Below are 18,557 nucleotides of genomic sequence, written 5' to 3'. Positions count from 1 at the left end.
TCCTCGTGTAACATATATAAAGGTTTCAGTCATGTCGCCCTTTCCCTTCTTTCCTCGTGTAACATATATGAAGGTTTCGATCATGTTGCCCCTTTCCCTTCTTTCCTCGTGTAACATTATAAAGGTTTCGTCATGTCGCCCGTTTCCCTTCTTTCCTCGTGTAACATATATGAAGGTTTCGATCATGTTGCCCCTTTCCCTTCTTTCCTCGTGTAACATATATAAAGGTTTCAGTCATGTCGCCCCTTTCCCTTCTTTCCTCGTGTAACATATAAAGGTTTCTATCATGTCCCCCTTTCCCTTCTTTCTGTGTAACATATACAAAGGTTTTGTCATGTTGCCCCTTTCCCTTCTTTCCTCGTGTAACATATATAAAGGTTTCGGTCATGTTGCCCCTTTCCCTTCTTTCCTCTTGTGTAACATATATAAAGGTTTCAATCATGTCGCCCGTTTCCCTTCTTTCCTCGTGTAACACATATAAAAGTTTCGATCATGTTGCCCCTTTCCCTTCTTTCCTCGTGTAACATATATAAAGGTTTCAATCATGTTGCCCCTTTCCCTTCTTTCCTCGTGTAACATATATAAGGTTTCGGTCATGTTGCCCCTTTCCCTTCTTTCCTCGTGTAACATATATAAAGGTTTTGATCATGTCGCCCCTTTCCCTTCTTTCCTCGTGTAACACATATAAAGGTTTTGATCATGTTGCCCCTTTTCCTTCTTTCCTAGTGTAACATATATGAAGGTTTCAGTCATGTCGCCCCTTTCCCTTCTTTCCTCGTGTAACATATGTAAAGGTTTCGATCATGTCGCCCTTTCCCTTCTTTCTTGTGTAACATATATAAGGTTTCAATCATGTCGCCCCTTTCCCTTCTTTCCTCGGTAACATATATGAAGGTTTTGATCATGTTGCCCCTTTCCCTTCTTTCCTCGTGTAACATATATGAAGGTTTCGTCATGTCGCCCCTTTCCCTTCTTTCCTCGTGTAACATATATAAGGTTTTGATCATGTTGCCCCTTTCCCTTCTTTCCTAGTGTAACATATACGAAGGTTTCGGTCATGTTGCCCCTTTCCCTTCTTTCCTCGTGTAACATATACGAAGGTTTTGATCATGTTGCCCCTTTCCCTTCTTTCCTCGTGTAACATATATGAAGGTTTCGGTCATGTCGCCCCTTTCCCTTCTTTCCTTGTGTAACATATATAAAGGTTTCCATTATGTCGCCCCTTTTCTTCTTTTCTTGTGTAACATATATAAAGGTTTCGGTCATGTCGCCCTTTCCCTTCTTTCCTTGTGTAACATATATAAAGTTTTCGATCATGTCGCCCTTTCCTTCTTTCGTGTAACATATGTAAAGGTTTCGATCATGTCGCCCCTTTTCCCTTCTTTCTTGTGTAACATATATAAAGGTTTTCGATCATGTCGCCCTTTCCCTTCTTTTCTTGTGTAACATATAAAGGTTTCGATCATGTCGCCCCTTTCCCTTCTTTCCTCGTGTAACATATATAAAGGTTTCGATCATGTCGCCCCTTTCCCTTCTTTTCTTGTGTAACATATATAAAGGTTTCGGTCATGTCGCCCCTTTCCCTTCTTTCCTCGTGTAACATATATAAAGGTTTCGATCATGTCGCCCCTTTCCCTTCTTTCTTCGTGTAACATATGTAAAGGTTTCGATCATGTCGCCCCTTTCCCTTCTTTCCTCGTGTAACATATATAAAGGTTTCGATCATGTCGCCCCTTTACCTTCTTTTCTTGTGTAACATATATAAAGGTTTCGGTCATGTCGCCCTTTTCTCTTCATTCCTCGTGTAACATATATAAAGGTATCGATCATGTCGCCCTTTCCTTCTTTCTTGTGTAACATATATAAAGCTTTCGATCATGTCGCCCCTTTCCCTTCTTTTCTTGTGTAACATATATAAAGGTATCGATCATGTCGGCCCTTTCCCTTCTTTCCTCGTGTAACATATATAAAGGTTTCGGTCATGTCCCCCTTTCCCTTCTTTCCTCGTGTAACATATATAAAGGTTTCATCATGTCGCCCCTTTCCCTTCTTTCCTCGTGTAACATATAAAGGTTTCGATTATTTCCCTTCTTTCCTCATGTAACATATATGAAGGTTTCAATCATGTCGCCCCTTTCCTTTCTTTCCTCGTGTAACACCTATAAATATATTTCCCTTTTTCCTCGTGTAACATATATAAGGTTTCGATCATGTCCCCCTTTCCCTTCTTTTCTTGTGTAACATATATAAAGGTTTCGATCATGTCGCCCCTTTCCCTTCTTTCCTCGTGTAACATATATAAAGGTTTCGATCATGTCGCCCCTTTCCCTTCTTTCCTCGTGTAACATATATAAAGGTTTCGATCATGTCGCCCCTTTCCCTTCTTTCCTCGTGTAACATATATGAAGGTTTCGATCATGTCCCCCCTTTCCCTTCTTTCCTCGTGTAACACATATAACACATATATTTCCCTTCTTTTCTCGTGTAACATATATAAAGGTATCGATCATGTCGCCCCTTTCCCTTCTTTCCTCGTGTAACATATATGAAGGTTTCGGTCATGTCGCCCCTTTCCCTTCTTTCCTCGTGTAACATATATATAGAGGTTTTGATCATGTTGCTCCTTTCCCTTCTTTCCTCGTGTAACATATATGAAGGTTTCAGTCATGTCGCCCCTTTCCCTTCTTTCCTCGTGTAACATATATAAAGGTTTTGATCATGTTGCCCCTTTCCCTTCTTTCCTCGTGTAACATATATGAAGGTTTCAGTCATGTCGCCCCTTTCCCTTCTTTCCTCGTGTAACATATATGAAGGTTTCGATCATGTCCCCCCTTTCCCTTCTTTCCTTGTGTAACATATACGAAGGTTTTGATCATGTTGCCCCTTTCCCTTCTTTCCTCGTGTAACATATATGAAGGTTTCGGTCATGTCGCCCCTTTCCCTTCTTTCCTCGTGTAACATATGTAAAGGTTTTGATCATGTTGCCCTTTCCCCTTCTTTCCACGAGTATCCACATATATATGAAGGTTTCGGTCATGTCGCCCTTTTCCCTTCTTTCCTCGAGTACATATATGAAGGTTGCGCTCCATGACGGCCCTTTCCCCATCTTTCCTCGTGTACCATCTATAATGACGGTTTCGCTCATGTCGCCCTTTCCCTTTCTTTCCTCGTGTAACATCTATGAAGGTATTAGATCATGTTGCCCCTTTCCCTTCATTTCACGTGTAACCATCTCATGAAGGTTAAGTCCATGTCGGCCCTATCACTTCTTTCCTCGTGTAACATATATGAAGGTTTCGGTCATGTTGCCCCTTTCCCTTCTATCCTCGTGTAACATATATGAAGGTTTCGATCATGTCCCCCCTTTCCCTTCTTTCCTTGTGTAACATATACGAAGGTTTATGCTCATGTTGCCCTTTCCCTTCTCTTCCTCGTGTAAACATATATGAAGGTTTCGGTCATGTCGCCCCTTTCCCTTCTTTCCTGTGTAACATATCTAAAGGTTTCGGTCATGTCGCCCCTTTCCATTCTTTCCTCGTGTAACCCATATAACAGGTTTCGGTCATGTCGCCCCTTTCCCTTCTTTCCTCGTGTAACATTATGAAGGTTTCGATCATGTCGCCCCCTTTCCCTTCTTTCCTCTTGTAACATATAATGAAGGTTTCGGTCATGTCCCCATTTTCCCTTCTTTCCTATGTGTAACATATACGAAGGTTTTGATCATGTCGCCCCTTTCCCTTCTTTCCTCGTGTAACACATATAAAAGTTTCGATCATGTCGCCCCTTTCCCTTCTTTCCTTGTGTAACATATATGAAGGTTTCGGTCATGTCGCCCCTTTCCCTTCTTTCCTCGTGTAACATATATGAAGGTTTCGATCATGTCCCCCCCCCCTTCTTTCCTTGTGTAACATATACGAAGGTTTTGATCATGTTGCCCCTTTCCCTCTCTTTCACTCTTGTAACATATATAAAGGTTTCGGTCATGTCCCCCTTTTCCTTCTTTCCTTGTGTAACATATATGAAGGTTTCGATCATGTCCCCCCTTTCCCTTCTTTCCTCGTGTAACATATACAAAGGTTTTGATCATGTCCCCCCTTTCCCTTCTTTCCTCGTGTAACATATACAAAGGTTTTGATCATGTTGCCTGTGACGAATACCGCACCTCGCTTCCCCGCTTGACGTTAACTACATCGAGCTCATGAGATACATTTTAGTCACTGGTTTCCAAGACATGACATTACACCTTCCCTGGGAGCACATAAGGTCCGCTTGATACAGTTTACACAGATGCCTCCTGTCCATGCGGGCAGGAGGCTGAGAGTCGGTGGTCCACACGGCCTCCGGCGTAACTCCACACTCGCTCACAATCCTGACAAGCTGAGAGAGCCTTTTCACTGCCCCAGTGAAACAGCGCTTTCTCAGCCTGGTAGACTGCCACCAGTTCCTTGCTTGATAAAAGCCAGGTCCACTAACGGGATTATATAGGGTGAGAAACCAACCCACAGTAGCGTATAACTAGGCCGAAACACAGACGTGGGAATTCCTGATTGAGATACAAGAACAGCACAAGATTAAATTATATATTTAATTGCCTGAAGTGTGCACTAGACAATACACGATACATACAGTGGTCGGATGTGCAAATACAGGCGGTATGATAAAATAGAGTTAAACAGAGCAAGGGTCAGTTAACAGATGGATGAGTCGTCCTTTGGGTTATGATGAGTTCTGGGGTGCTGTAATGCTTGGCTGTAGTCACATGGAGGCAGCGATTTCAGCAGTTTGTCCACGTCCCTCCAAACACATTACTCGATATGACCCCCTTCAGAAAAAGACCCTGGCCTCTGGCCTGCATGGGCCTTTTCACCCTTCCTTGTCCTGGTAGCCAAAGACCCACAACATCCATTATGGCCCATAGCTCCAGGTCAGAAGGTCACAGGGAGATTGTTCTGGGACCAACGGGTCCGTCTTGGTTCCGGGTACAGGTGGAGACCAAACATTGTGCGGTTATATGTAGGTTCCTGCTGAGAGATCTCTGTATCTCCCTTCCCGGCACCCGACCCCCACCAAACTCGACCAGGGGCATGTCCGTCTTGGCACCCAGGGTCGCAGATATATAACTGGTTTATGTCTGTGATGGACGGGCAATTCATAATCCTTATGAATCCCCGGTTCCTAGATGTCTGATGGATTTGAGTGATCTGGGCGTATGCTGAGGACCCCTACAGGGGTGTTTTCCTGTAGGATGAATTGGCCTCCGTGCTGGCTGAGTGAGGTTTGAATTGTACGCATGTGGCTTGCTTGAAGCCCAGGACCCCCTGCGGAGTTCACTCCCTCTGCTATCTGACAGCAAATGGCTGAATTGGATCATAATTCCACAATTCCTCACATTGCCCTTTCCCTTCTTTCCTTGTGTAACACATTAAGGTTTCGATCATGTTGCCCCTTTCCCTTCTTTCTTTGTGTAACACATTTAAAGGTTTTGGTCATGTCGCCTCTTTCCCTTCTTTCCTCAAGGCTATACAGATTATGTTCTTTTAGAGGACCTTTCACCGGTCTGACATTATCATGTAAATAGCTGGCAGGGTGGGGCATGCTGATAGCATGTGAGATCGCTTACTATTTTCCCTATGTGCTGCTCCGTTCCTCCGTTGTGCCCCCCGTTCTGGTTTTCCACCTGGTATGTAAATCCATACCATCGGTACAGGGGCGTGAGGAGATGGCCTGTTTCTCAGGGGACATCTCCTTCTCCCTGGCTATAAGCTGCCCAACGCAACGGAGCTCCTCACAGCCATGGAGGAAAAAAAGCTTACCTTCTCCCTGGCTGTGACGCTCTCTGCTGGGATTGGGCCATCTCACAGCTAGGGAGGAGATGCCCCTTGAGAAACACGGCCATCTCCTCCCTATACTGATGGAATGAATTTACATACCAGGCGGGAACACCAGAATGGGGTGGCACAGCGGGGGGAACGGAAGCAGCGCATAGGGAAAATAGTAAGTGATCTCAATGCCATCAGTATGCCATACCCTGCATGATAATATCAGGACCGGTGAAAGTTCCTCTTTAAGTCTCTCCTGTTATGTTTGATGCTTAAGACCCTCCACCATTTTCGTAGCCCGTCTCTGCACCCGTTCCATTTCATCCATGTCTTTTTTTTAGGTGTAGTCTCCTGAACTGGACCCAGTATTCCAGATGTGGTCTCGCTAACGCTCTGTAGAGTGGGATCACAATCTCTCGTTTCCTACTGGTTATACCGCTAGCTATACAGCCAAGCACCCTACTTGCTTTCCCTTTGCCTCTCCATCCTGTGCACTCATTTTGAAGCAGTCTGATATCAGAGCACTTAAATCCTTCTCTTCTGATGTCCTCACTTTGCACATTGTGTTGTGAATTTAATACCTAATCACTGCTATTCACTGGCGCTTACTCCTCTATATTTTATTTCTAACGCTGCGGTACCGCAGTAGTATGGTCAGTACTGCAAAAAGGCACAAAATGATAAAAATATTGTGGTTCTGCGCGATACTATCTCCATAAACACCATATTGCTTTCAAATATGTAAGTGCATACCTGCTTCAGCTTCGCTGTATTTCTTTTGCGCGTGACAAGTATCTTGCTTGCCATATGGCTTTTGGAGCGCAGATTTTGTTGGAATGGTTTTAGGGTGCCATGTTGCATTTTGTAAACCTCCAAAAAGTGACCCCATTTTGAAAACAACACTCCTCACGGAATTAATTGAGGGATGTACCATGACACAATAGTTCTTTCATAGAAGTTAGAAACACTTTTTTCAGGTAAAATATTGCTTTAACCCCAGATCTTGCATTTTTCACAAGGGTTAACAAGAGAAAAATCACCTCACAAATTGTTACCCATTTTCTCCTGAATATGGGAACACCCCCTATGTGGTCGTAAACTGCTGTATGGACACACTACGGGTCTCAGAAGGGAAGGAGCGCCATGTGCATTTGAGGCCTAGTTTGGTGATTTATACCGCACTGGCCGACAACTGCAGAGGCTCTGAAGTGAAGTAAAAAAAGAAACCGCCAAGAAATGACCCCATTTTAGAAACCTTACCCATCACAGAATTTACCAAGGGGTGGAGTGAACATTTAGACCCAACAGGTATTAAATTCACTGTATTGCTTTTAAATATGTAAGTGCATACCTGCTTCAGCTTCGCTGTATTTCTTCTGCGCGTGCCAAGTATCTTGCTGTATAGGTAGGTGTATATAGTAGTGGGATAAGGAGCCCTATCTTCTGTCTTCAACACGAGCTTGCCTCGGCCGGTGGCAATGCTCAAAGTTTGACTACTAGTTCGCGCTTGGTTTTGAGCGCCGTGTGCCGTTACTGAACTAGGTACGTTGTTTCTGCTTTAGACATTTTTTTTGATAAAATCTCCCCCTCCCCCCCTCTTGTCTCTCCTAACAATTTCGATCCCACCGAATAAAGTTCCCACACTTAAACCCCTGTGTTTCTCCTTATAGTGTCTAGAAAGGGGATGACCATCATATTTTCTGTGGCTATTATAAATATGTAATATGTCAGAAATTGAGTAATTTGCATTTGATTGACGCAGATAGGTATAAGTAAAAATGGGAGAGTAAGATACCCTATATAATGACATCATAAGCAGGATGTCCGTAACCCTGGCGAAGGATAACGTTTTAACCGAAACGCGTTGGGTTTTGAGTCTCCTGGGCATTCGTACACATAGTTCAGTGACGGTCAATGGAGCTCGAAACCCAGTGCGAACTAGTAGTCAAACTTTGAGCATTGCCACGGCCGAGGCAAGCTCATGTTTGAAGACAGAACATAGGGCTCCTTATCCCACTACTATATACACCTACCTATACAGCAATGATACTTGGAACGCGCAAAAGAAATACAGCGAAGCTGAAGCAGGTATGCACTTACATATATTGAAAGCAATACAGTGCATTTAATACCTGTAGGGTCCTAAATGTTCACTCCACCCCTTAGTAAATTCTGTGATGAGTGTGGTTTCTAAAATGAGGAGGTGCAGTAGACATCGCTTATCTGGGCCTTAGTAAGGCTTTTGATACTGTCCCACATAGAAGGCTTATCAATAAACTGCAGTCTTTGGGCTTGGACTCCCATATTGTTGAATGGATTAGGCAGTGGCTGAGGGACAGACAGCAGAGGGTTGTAGTCAATGGAGTATATTCAGACCAAGGTCTTGTTACCAGTGGGGTACCTCAGGGGTCTGTTCTGGGACCCATATTGTTTAATATCTTTATCAGTGAAATTGCAGAAGGCCTCGATGGTAAGGTTTGTCTTTTTGCTGATGACACAAAGATTTGTAACAGGGTTGATGTTCCTGGAGGGATACACCAAATGGAAGAGGATTTAGGAAAACTAGAGGAATGGTCAAAAATCTGGCAACTAAAATGTAATGTTGATAAATGCAAGATAATGCTCCTGGGGCGTAAAAACCCAAGAGCAGAATATACAATCAGTGATCCAGTCCTAACCTCAGTATCTGAGGAAAGGGATTTAGGGGTCATTATTTCAGAAGACTTAAAGGTAGGCAGACCATGTCATAGAGCAGCAGGAGATGCTAGCAGAATGCTGGGGTGTATGGGGAGAGGCATTACCAGTAGACACAGGGAGGTGCTCATGCCGCTCTACAGAGCACTAGTGAGACCTCATCTGGAGTATTGTGCTCAGTACTGGAGACCATATCTCAGAAGGATACTGATACTTTGGAGAGAGTTCAGAGAAGAGCTACTAAACTGGTTACATGGATTGCAGGATAAAAATTACCAGGAAAGATTAAAGGACCTTAACATGTATAGCTTGGAAGAAAGACGAGACAGAGGGGAGATGAGAGAAACTGCTAAATACATAAAGGGAATCAACAAGGTAAAAGAGGACGAGGAAGATTTACAAGAAGAAAAACTGCTACAAGAGGACATAGTTTTACATTAGAGGGGCAAAGGTTTAAAAGTAATATCAGGAAGTATTACTTTTACTGAGAGAGTAGTGGATGCATGAATAGCCTTCCTGCAGAAGTGGTAGCTGCAAAATACAGTGGAGGAGGTTAAGCATGCATGGGATAGGACTAAGGCCATCCTTCATATATGATAGGGCCGGGGGCTATCCATAGTATTCAGTATATTGGGCAGACTAGATGGGCAAATGGTTCTTATCTGCCGACACATTCTATGTTTCTAGGTTTCTTTTTTTACTTCACGTCAGAGCCTCTGCAGTTGTTGTCAGTGTGGTATAAATCACTAAACTAGGCCTCAAATGCACATGGCGCTCCTTCCTTTCTGAGGACCCGTTAGTGTGTCCATACAGCAGTTTATGACCACATAGGGGGGTGTTCCCATATTCAGGAGAAAATGGGTAACAATTTGTGAGGTGATTTTTTCTCTTGTTAACCTTTGTGAAAATGCAATATCCTGGGATAAAGCAGCATTTTACTTGAAAAAGTGTTTTTTTGAACTTCTATGAAAGAACTATGATGTCATAGTACATCCCTCAATTAATTCCGTGAGGAGTGTTGTTTTCAAAATGGGGTCACTTTTTGGAGGTTTACAAATTGCAACATGGCACCCTAAAACCATTCCAACAACATCTGCGCTCCAAAAGCCATATGGCATTCCTTCCCTTCTGATCCTTGCTGTGCATCCCTACAGCCCTTTACAAACATGTACGGGGTCTTACCGTATTCAGGAGAAAATGGGTGAAAACAATTTTGGGGTGCATTTTCTCCTGTTGCCCTTTGTGGAAATGACAAACTTGGGCCTAAAATATAGTTTTCTTGTAAAATATGTAATTTTTCATTTTCACATCCAAGTGTATCTAAAATCTTTTAAAATGCTGTTGCGGGGTAACAACAAAGTCCCAATGCCTGTTGGGATTTTCACTGTTGGGTTGCATCAGTGGGTTATCCCAGTGAAATCTGCCCTCCAAAAGCTATATGACGCTCCTTCCCTTCTGAGCCTTGCAGTGTGCCTGTATAGCAGTAGATGACCACTTAAGGATGTTTCTGTAACTGCTTGATGTTAACCATAGATGGTTTACAGTAAAAATGGATTAAAATGGAAGATCTGCAAAAAAAAAAAAAAAATCTACATTTTTAAATTTCTCCTCCATTTTACTTTTATTCTTTTCGGCACACTAAAGGGATTTGCTTCAATCCAATAAGCATCAAAGTTTATACAGCTTGAAGATGGATAATGTACAGAAAAATGATGATATGGTCAAAATATTCACCTGCCTAATAATTGTTCACACAATATACCCCACATATATCCCATATTCACCCTGTATATACCAGATATACTGTACACCCCATATAAATCCCATACACAACCCATCTATATCCCATGTACATCTATATACGCCCCATATGTATCTATATTCACACACGCTGTATATATTCCATACACAACCCATATAAATCCCATACACATAATCCCATATACCTCTGTATGTCCTAAACGGATAAAGGGACATCAGCACTATCACCGCACCAACAGGCCGGTATCAATTGCATTACCATTGACCTTATCCCTGCACCTGGGTGGAACAGAACTCTTATTGGGACAATTACCGTGTTATTATATCACATTGTCGGCAATCCCTAATTCATCTTTAGAGTTTGGTGTCAGGAATATTGTCAGCGAATATTGTCAGTGCATATTTATTTTATATATGTTTTAGTGATTTTTAGGGGATGTTCTTAATACTATTAATAAATATCTGTACTACATCTATCTAGTGATCCCTTTTGTGAGTGCCCCCTCAATTCTCTATATAATTCTTCATAATCCCATATAGACAGTGCCTTATACCTCTTGAACTTTTCCAAACTTTTTCTCGTTACTGCCACAAATGTATTTTATGTGATCTACCAACACAAAGTACCAAGTACCGTAGGTAAAAGAAAATGAGACATGGTTTTCTAGAAGTCACCTCATTAGTAAATTGAGTCCACATGTGTGTAATGTAATTTTAGTATAACTCCAGCTGTTCTGTGAAGGCCTCAGAGGTTTGTTGAAACCTCATCATGAAAACCAAGGAACACACCAGACAGGGTCAGGGATAAAGTTGTGGAGAAGTGTAAAGCAGGGCTAGGTTATATAAAATATCCCAAGCTCTGAACATCTCATGGAGAACTGTTCAATCCATAATTTGTAACTGGAAGGAGTATGGCACACTGCAAACCTACCAAGACATGGCCATCCACCTAAACTGACAGACCAGACAAGAAGCACTAATTAGAGGCCCATGGTCACTATGGAAGAGCTGCAGAGATCCACAGCTCAGGTGGGAGACTCTGTCCCCAGGACAACTATTAGTCACGTACTCCACCAATTTGGCCTTTATGGAAGACTGGCAAGAAGAAAGACATCTCTGAAAGAAGCCATAAGAAGTCTCGTCTGCAGTTTGCCACACGCTATGTAGAGAACACAGCAAACATGTAGAAGAAGGTGCTCGGGTCAGAGGAGACCAAAGGTGAACTTTTTGGCCTAAATGCAAAACACTGTGTGTGGTGGAAAACTAACCCTGCACATCCTCCTGAACCCACCATCCCCACCGTGACACATGGCGGTGGTGGCATCATGCTGGGGGGAGGCTTTTCTTCAGCAGGGACAGGGAAGCTGGTCAGAGGTGATGGGAAGATGGATGGAGCTAAATACAGGGCAATCCTGGAGGAAAACCTGGTAGAGGCTGCAAAAGACTTTAGACTGGGGCGGATGTCATCAGTATCAAAATCTCAGAAAACCCCATAAGGTTTGTGGGTGTAACGTGAAAAAATGTGGAAAAGTTCAAGGAGTATGAATACTTTATCAAAGCACTGTAATATATCCCATATAAACCCCATATATTTCCCATACATACACTGATGAGCAGAAGGGTAACAATGTTTAGAACTTGTGACTTTCAGGCTCCATATCTCATCATCCACTGCAGCTTCGGACGTGAGACTCCCATCATTATATAGACAACCATCTCGGCTATCGCACACATACATTGGACTTGCAGCTATTCAGCATATGATTAGTTCTGCAGATCCTTCTCATGTAACTGCATTGTTATTCTTTTGCTTGTCAGTGTAACTGCATTGTTCTGTTCTGCTCCTGGTGGTGGAACAATCTTCTTCTTGTTTACACAAATTACAGCCTGTCCTCACATTCCCTAATAGCTCAGAGTGTTGTTAGGTGGATTCCCAAGCGAAAGGTCACTGGTTTTGGATCCAGGAGCCGCCAGTAAGATTTCCCAAGAAAGAGAACTGCGTCATCCAGCTCATCGATAGCGGCATCTCGGTCAATAAAATTACCAAACTGCATCATGTGAGCACCATGGCAGTAGGAAGAATACGAAATGAAGTCCGTCCATCTATTCCAAAGCCGAGAGGTGGACGTCCAGGCAAAATATCGGAGTCAACAAGTCGGCTCATCAGAAGGTCTATCAGTTCTTGTACGACAAACACGGCAGTGGAGGCGGCTCGTATGCTTCGTAATAGTGAGATCACAGACGTCCATGCAAGAACCGTGCAATGCATATTACACAAGTCTGGAATGGTGGCCCGAAAAAAGCTGAAGAAGCCTCGACTTCAATATCATAATAAGAAGCGTCGGCTCGAGTTTACAAAAAAAGTGCAAACAGTGGAAGATTGGAAACAGGTGATTTGCAGCCATGAGATGAAATAGACTGAGCTCTGATGGAGCAAATGGGTCTGGAAGAAACAAGGAAAAGGAGGATAGCGGATCGAGAAACTGACGGAACTGTCGGGTACGGTGCAGGAAGCCTGATGATATGGGGTTGTCTCCCAGCCAAAGGCGTTGGATACTTGACCAGGATCGATGGTGGTCTCAATGCTGAGCTATATGTGAGTGTCCTATAAGACGAGTTACTTTCTACACTCGAGTACTACAGTATGGATGTGAAAAATACGATATAGTGTTCCAGCAGGACAACAACCCGAAGCATACATCAAGATTGGCCAAGAAATGGTTCAGTGACAATGGAGTAGAGGTGCTGGATCGGCCCCACAGTCCCCAGACCTTAACCCAATCCAAGACTTGTGGGTAGAGGTGAAGAAAAAGCTGTATTCATACCCAAGTGAGTCGACCAGTATGACCAACACTGGGAACGTGTATAAGAGACCTGGGGAGATATTTCGGTTGAGACTTGAATCTGATGAAGAGCATGCCAGAAGGATTTAGGCCGTGCTGAAAGCCAAAGCTGGATTTACAAAATATTAAAAATTTAAATTTAGAATTTTAGGAGCAAAAAGAGTAAAAATGCAGTCACATGAGAAGAATTTACAGAACTAATCATATGCTAATAGCTGCAAGTCCAATGTGTTTATAAGATAAGCCAAGAAGATTGTCTATAAGATGATGGGAGTCTCAGGTCCGAAGCTGTACTGATGGTGAGATATGGAGCCTGAAAGTCAAAAGTTCTCAATATTGTTACCCTTCTGCTCATCAGTGTATCCTGTATATATCCCATACACACCTCTATATATGCCATATAGACCTGATATATATCCATAATATATCCCATATATACCCCACATGTCCCATAGACACCCTATATAAATCTCACATTCAAAACACCTGTAAATATTCCATACACACCCACGTATATTCCATATAGCCCTTATATATACTTAATATATCCCATATACACCACATATATTGTATATACTGCCTGTATATATCCCGTACATAACCCATATATATCCTATACACAAGCCATATATATCCCATATACACCCTGTTTATATTCCCTTTACACCCCATATATATCCCATATCCTAGTGTACCTCAGCCCTCACATCCTCAATCAGGTTAGGGTGGATAGGATGACTAGAGCCATGGTTGATGCGCTGACACAGAAGACCTCACTAGGAGCTCCTGTTAGAGAAGACAGCGTCCTCCTCCTGAGCCTCTCTGCTTATGTCTCTACAGGAAAGGATCATGTGTGTAGATTCATAGGCTGTGGAAGAAACGAGAAGTTCAACTATGTCGTCATGCAACTTCAGGTAAAACAGTGAACTGAGAATATAGAGGTAGTATAACACCAGGTATAGCAGGTGTCAGCAGAGGTTTGGAGTTGATGGAGACTAGAGGGTAGAGGTATTATAACACCAGGTATAGCAGGTGTCAGCAGAGGTTTGGAGTTGATGGAGACTAGAGGGTAGAGGTATTATAGCACCAGATATAGCAGGTGTCAGCAGGGGTTTGGAGTTGATGGAGACTAGAGGGTAGAGGTATTATAGCACCAGATATAGCAGGTATCAGCAGAGGGTTTGGAGTTGATGGAGACTAGAGGGTAGAGGTATTATAGCACCAGTATAGCAGGTGTCAGCAGAGGGTTTGGAGTTGATGGAGACTAGAGGATAGAGGTAGTATAGCACCGGGTATAGCAGGTGTCTGCAGAGGGTTTGGAGTTGATGGAGACTAGAGGGTAGAGGTATTATAACACCAGGTATAGCAGGTGTCAGCAGAGGTTTGGAGTTGATGGAGACTAGAGGATAGAGGTAATATAGCACCAGATATAGCAGGTGTCAGCAGGGGTTTGGAGTTGATGGAGACTAGAGGGTAGAGGTAGTATAGCACCGGGTATAGCAGGTGTCTGCAGAGGGTTTGGAGTTGATGGAGACTAGAGGGTAGAGGTATTATAACACCAGGTATAGCAGGTGTCAGCAGAGGTTTGGAGTTGATGGAGACTAGAGGGTAGAGGTATTATAGCACCAGATATAGAAGGTGTCAGCAGGGGTTTGGAGTGTACGTAGATGAGAGTGTAGAGGTATTATAGCACCAGATATAGCAGGTATCAGCAGAGGGTTTGGAGTTGATGGAGACTAGAGGATAGAGGTATTATAGCACCAGATATAGCAGGTATCAGCAGAGGGTTTGGAGTTGATGGAGACTAGAGGGTAGAGGTAGTATAGCACCGGGTATAGAAGGTGTCAGCAGGGGCTTTGGAGTTGATGGAGACTAGAGGGTAGAGGTAGTATAGCACCGGGTATAGCAGGTGTCTGCAGAGGGTTTGGAGTTGATGGAGACTAGAGGGTAGAGGTAGTATAGCACCGGGTATAGCAGGTGTCTGCAGAGGGTTTGGAGTTGATGGAGACTAGAGGGTAGAGGTAGTATAGCACCAGATATAGCAGGTATCAGCAGAGGGTTTGGAGTTGATGGAGACTAGAGGGTAGAGGTAGTATAGCACCAGGTATAGCAGGTGTCTGCAGAGGGTTTGGAGTTGATGGAGACTAGAGGGTAGAGGTAGTATAACACCAGGTATAGCAGGTGTCAGCAGAGGGTTTGGAGTTGATGGAGACTAGAGGGTAGAGGTAGTATAGCACCAGATATAGCAGGTATCAGCAGAGGGTTTGGAGTTGATGGAGACTAGAGGGTAGAGGTATTATAACACCAGGTATAGCAGGTGTCAGCAGAGGTTTGGAGTTGATGGAGACTAGAGGGTAGAGGTATTATAGCACCAGTATAGCAGGTGTCAGCAGGGGGTTTGGAGCGTACAGAGAGTAGAGGGTAGAGGTATTAGAACACCAGGTATTGCAGGTGATAGCAGAGGGTTTGGAGTTGATGGAGACTAGAGGATAGAGGTAGTATAGCACCGGGTATAGCAGGTGTCAGCAGAGGGTTCGGAGTTGATGGAGACTAGAGGATAGAGGTATTATAGCACTGGGTATTGCAGGTGATAGCAGAGGGTTTGGAGTTGATGGAGACTAGAGGATAGAGGTATTATAGCACCGGGTATAGAAGGTGTCAGCAGAGGGTTCGGAGTTGATGTAGACTAGAGGGTAGAGGTAGTATAGCACCAGGTATAGCAGGTGATAGCAGAGGGTTTGGAGTTGATGGAGACTAGAAGGTAGAGGTATTATAGCACCGGGTATAGCAGGTGTCAGCAGAGGCTTTGGAGTTGATGGAGACTAGAGGGTAGAGGTATTATAGCACCGGGTATAGCAGGTGTCAGCAGAGGGTTCGGAGTTGATGGAGACTAGAGGATAGAGTTAGTATAGCGCCGGGTATAGCAGGTGTCAGCAGAGGGTTTGGAGTTGATGGAGACTAGAGGATAGAGGTAGTATAGCACCGGGTATTGCAGGTGTCTGCAGGGGGATTGGAGTTGATGGAGACTAGAGGATAGAGGTATTATAGCACCGGGTATAGAAGGTGTCAGCAGAGGGTTCGGAGTTGATGGAGACTAGAGGGTAGAGGTAGTATAGCACCAGGTATAGCAGGTGTCTGCAGAGGGTTTGGAGTTGATGGAGACTAGAGGGTAGAGGTAGTATAGCACCGGGTATAGCAGGTGTCTGCACAGGGTTTGATGTTGATGGAGACTAGAGGGTAGAGGTATTATAGCACCGGGTATAGCAGGTGTCTGCAGAGGGTTTGGAGTTGATGGAGACTAGAGGATAGAGGTAGTATAGCACTGGGTATAGCAGGTGTCAGCAGAGGGTTTGGAGTTGATGGAGACTAGAGGGTAGAGGTATTATAGCACCCGGTATAGCAGGTGTCTGCAGAGGGTTCGGAGTTGATGGAGACTAGAGGGTAGAGGTAGTATAGCACCGGGTATTGCAGGTGTCAGCAGAGGGTTTGGAGTTGATGGAGACTAGAGGGTAGAGGTAGTATAGCACCGGGTATTGCAGGTGTCTGCAGAGGGTTTGGAGTTGATGGAGACTAGAGGGTAGAGGTATTATAGCACCCGGTATAGCAGGTGTCTGCAGAGGGTTCGGAGTTGATGGAGACTAGAGGGTAGAGGTAGTATAGCACCGGGTATAGCAGGTGTCAGCAGAGGGTTTGGAGTTGATGAGACTAGAGGATAGAGGTATTATAGCACCGGGTATAGCAGGTGTCTGCACAGGGTTTGATGTTGATGGAGACTAGAGGGTAGAGGTATTATAGCACCTGGTATAACAGATGTCAGCAGAGGGTTTGGAGTTGATGGAGACTAGAGGGTAGAGGTATTATAGCACCAGGTATAGCAGATGTCTGCAGAGGGTTTGGAGTTGATGGAGACTAGAGGGTAGAGGTATTATAGCACCGGGTATTGCAGGTGATAGCAGAGGGTTTGGAGTTGATGGAGACTAGAGGGTAGAGGTATTATAGCACCGGGTATAGAAGGTGTCAGCAGAGGGTTTGGAGTTGATGGAGACTAGAGGGTAGAGGTATTATAGCACCGGGTATAGCAGGTGTCAGCAGAGGGTTCGGAGTTGATGGAGACTAGAGGATAGAGGTATTATAGCACCGGGTATTGCAGGTGATAGCAGAGGGTTTGGAGTTGATGGAGACTAGAGGATAGAGGTATTATAGCACCGGGTATAGCAGGTGTCAGCAGAGGGTTTAGAGTTGATAAAGACTAGAGGGTAGAGGTAGTATAGCACCGGGTATAGCAGGTGTCAGCAGAGGGTTTGACGTTGATGGAGACTAGAGGGTAGAGGTATTATAGCACCGGGTATAGCAGGTGTCAGCAGAGGGTTTGACGTTGATGTAGACTAGAGGGTAGAGGTATTATAGCACCGGGTATAGAAGGTGTCAGCAGAGGGTTCGGAGTTGATGGAGACTAGAGGGTAGAGGTATTATAGCACCGGGTATAGCAGGTGTCAGCGGAGGCTTTGGAGTTGATGGAGACTAGAGGATAGAGGTAGTATAGTGCCGGGTATAGCAGGTGTCAGCAGAGGGTTTGGAGTTGATGGAGACTAGAGGATAGAGGTAGTATAGCACCAGGTATAGCAGATGTCTGCAGAGGGTTTGGAGTTGATGGAGACTAGAGGGTAGAGGTATTATAGCACCAGATATAGCAGGTGTCAGCAGGGGTTTGGAGTTGATGGAGACTAGAGGGTAGAGGTAGTATAGCACCGGGTATAGCAGGTGTCTGCAGAGGTTTGGAGTTGATGGAGACTAGAGGGTAGAGGTATTATAGCACCAGATATAGCAGGTATCAGCAGAGGGTTTGGAGTTGATGGAGACTAGAGGGTATAGGTATTATAGCACCAGTATAGCAGGTGTCAGCAGGGGGTTTGGAGCGTACAGAGAGTAGAGGGTAGAGGTATTAGAACACCAGGTATTGCAGGTGATAGCAGAGGGTTTGGAGTTGATGGAGACTAGAGGATAGAGGTAGTATAGCACCGGGTATAGCAGGTGTCAGCAGAGGGTTCGGAGTTGATGGAGACTAGAGGATAGAGGTATTATAGCACCGGGTATTGCAGGTGATAGCAGAGGGTTTGGAGTTGATGGAGACTAGAGGATAGAGGTAGTATAGCACTGGGTATAGCAGGTGTCAGCAGAGGGTTTGGAGTTGATGGAGACTAGAGGGTAGAGGTATTATAGCACCCGGTATAGCAGGTGTCTGCAGAGGGTTCGGAGTTGATGGAGACTAGAGGGTAGAGGTAGTATAGCACCGGGTATTGCAGGTGTCAGCAGAGGGTTTGGAGTTGATGGAGACTAGAGGGTAGAGGTAGTATAGCACCGGGTATTGCAGGTGTCTGCAGAGGGTTTGGAGTTGATGGAGACTAGAGGGTAGAGGTATTATAGCACCCGGTATAGCAGG

The 18,557-nt window shown here is 44.3% G+C and overlaps 1 protein-coding gene across 1 annotated transcript in view; it reads left to right on the top strand.

Moving 5' to 3' along the window:
- Positions 1–18,557, top strand: part of TTBK1 (tau tubulin kinase 1) — a 204,998-nt gene that overhangs the window by 93,196 nt on the left and 93,245 nt on the right. The window contains exon 4 of the mRNA XM_040430869.1: positions 13,958–14,031. Within this exon, the coding sequence (XP_040286803.1) occupies positions 13,958–14,031 (74 nt within the window). The remainder of the gene's footprint in view (positions 1–13,957; positions 14,032–18,557) is intronic.

Source organism: Bufo bufo, chromosome 4 (genome assembly GCF_905171765.1).
Source record: "Bufo bufo chromosome 4, aBufBuf1.1, whole genome shotgun sequence".
Classification (NCBI taxonomy): Eukaryota; Metazoa; Chordata; class Amphibia; order Anura; family Bufonidae; genus Bufo; species Bufo bufo.
Note: the sequence above shows the minus strand (reverse complement) of the source record. Positions and strands in the feature narration are given on the sequence as shown.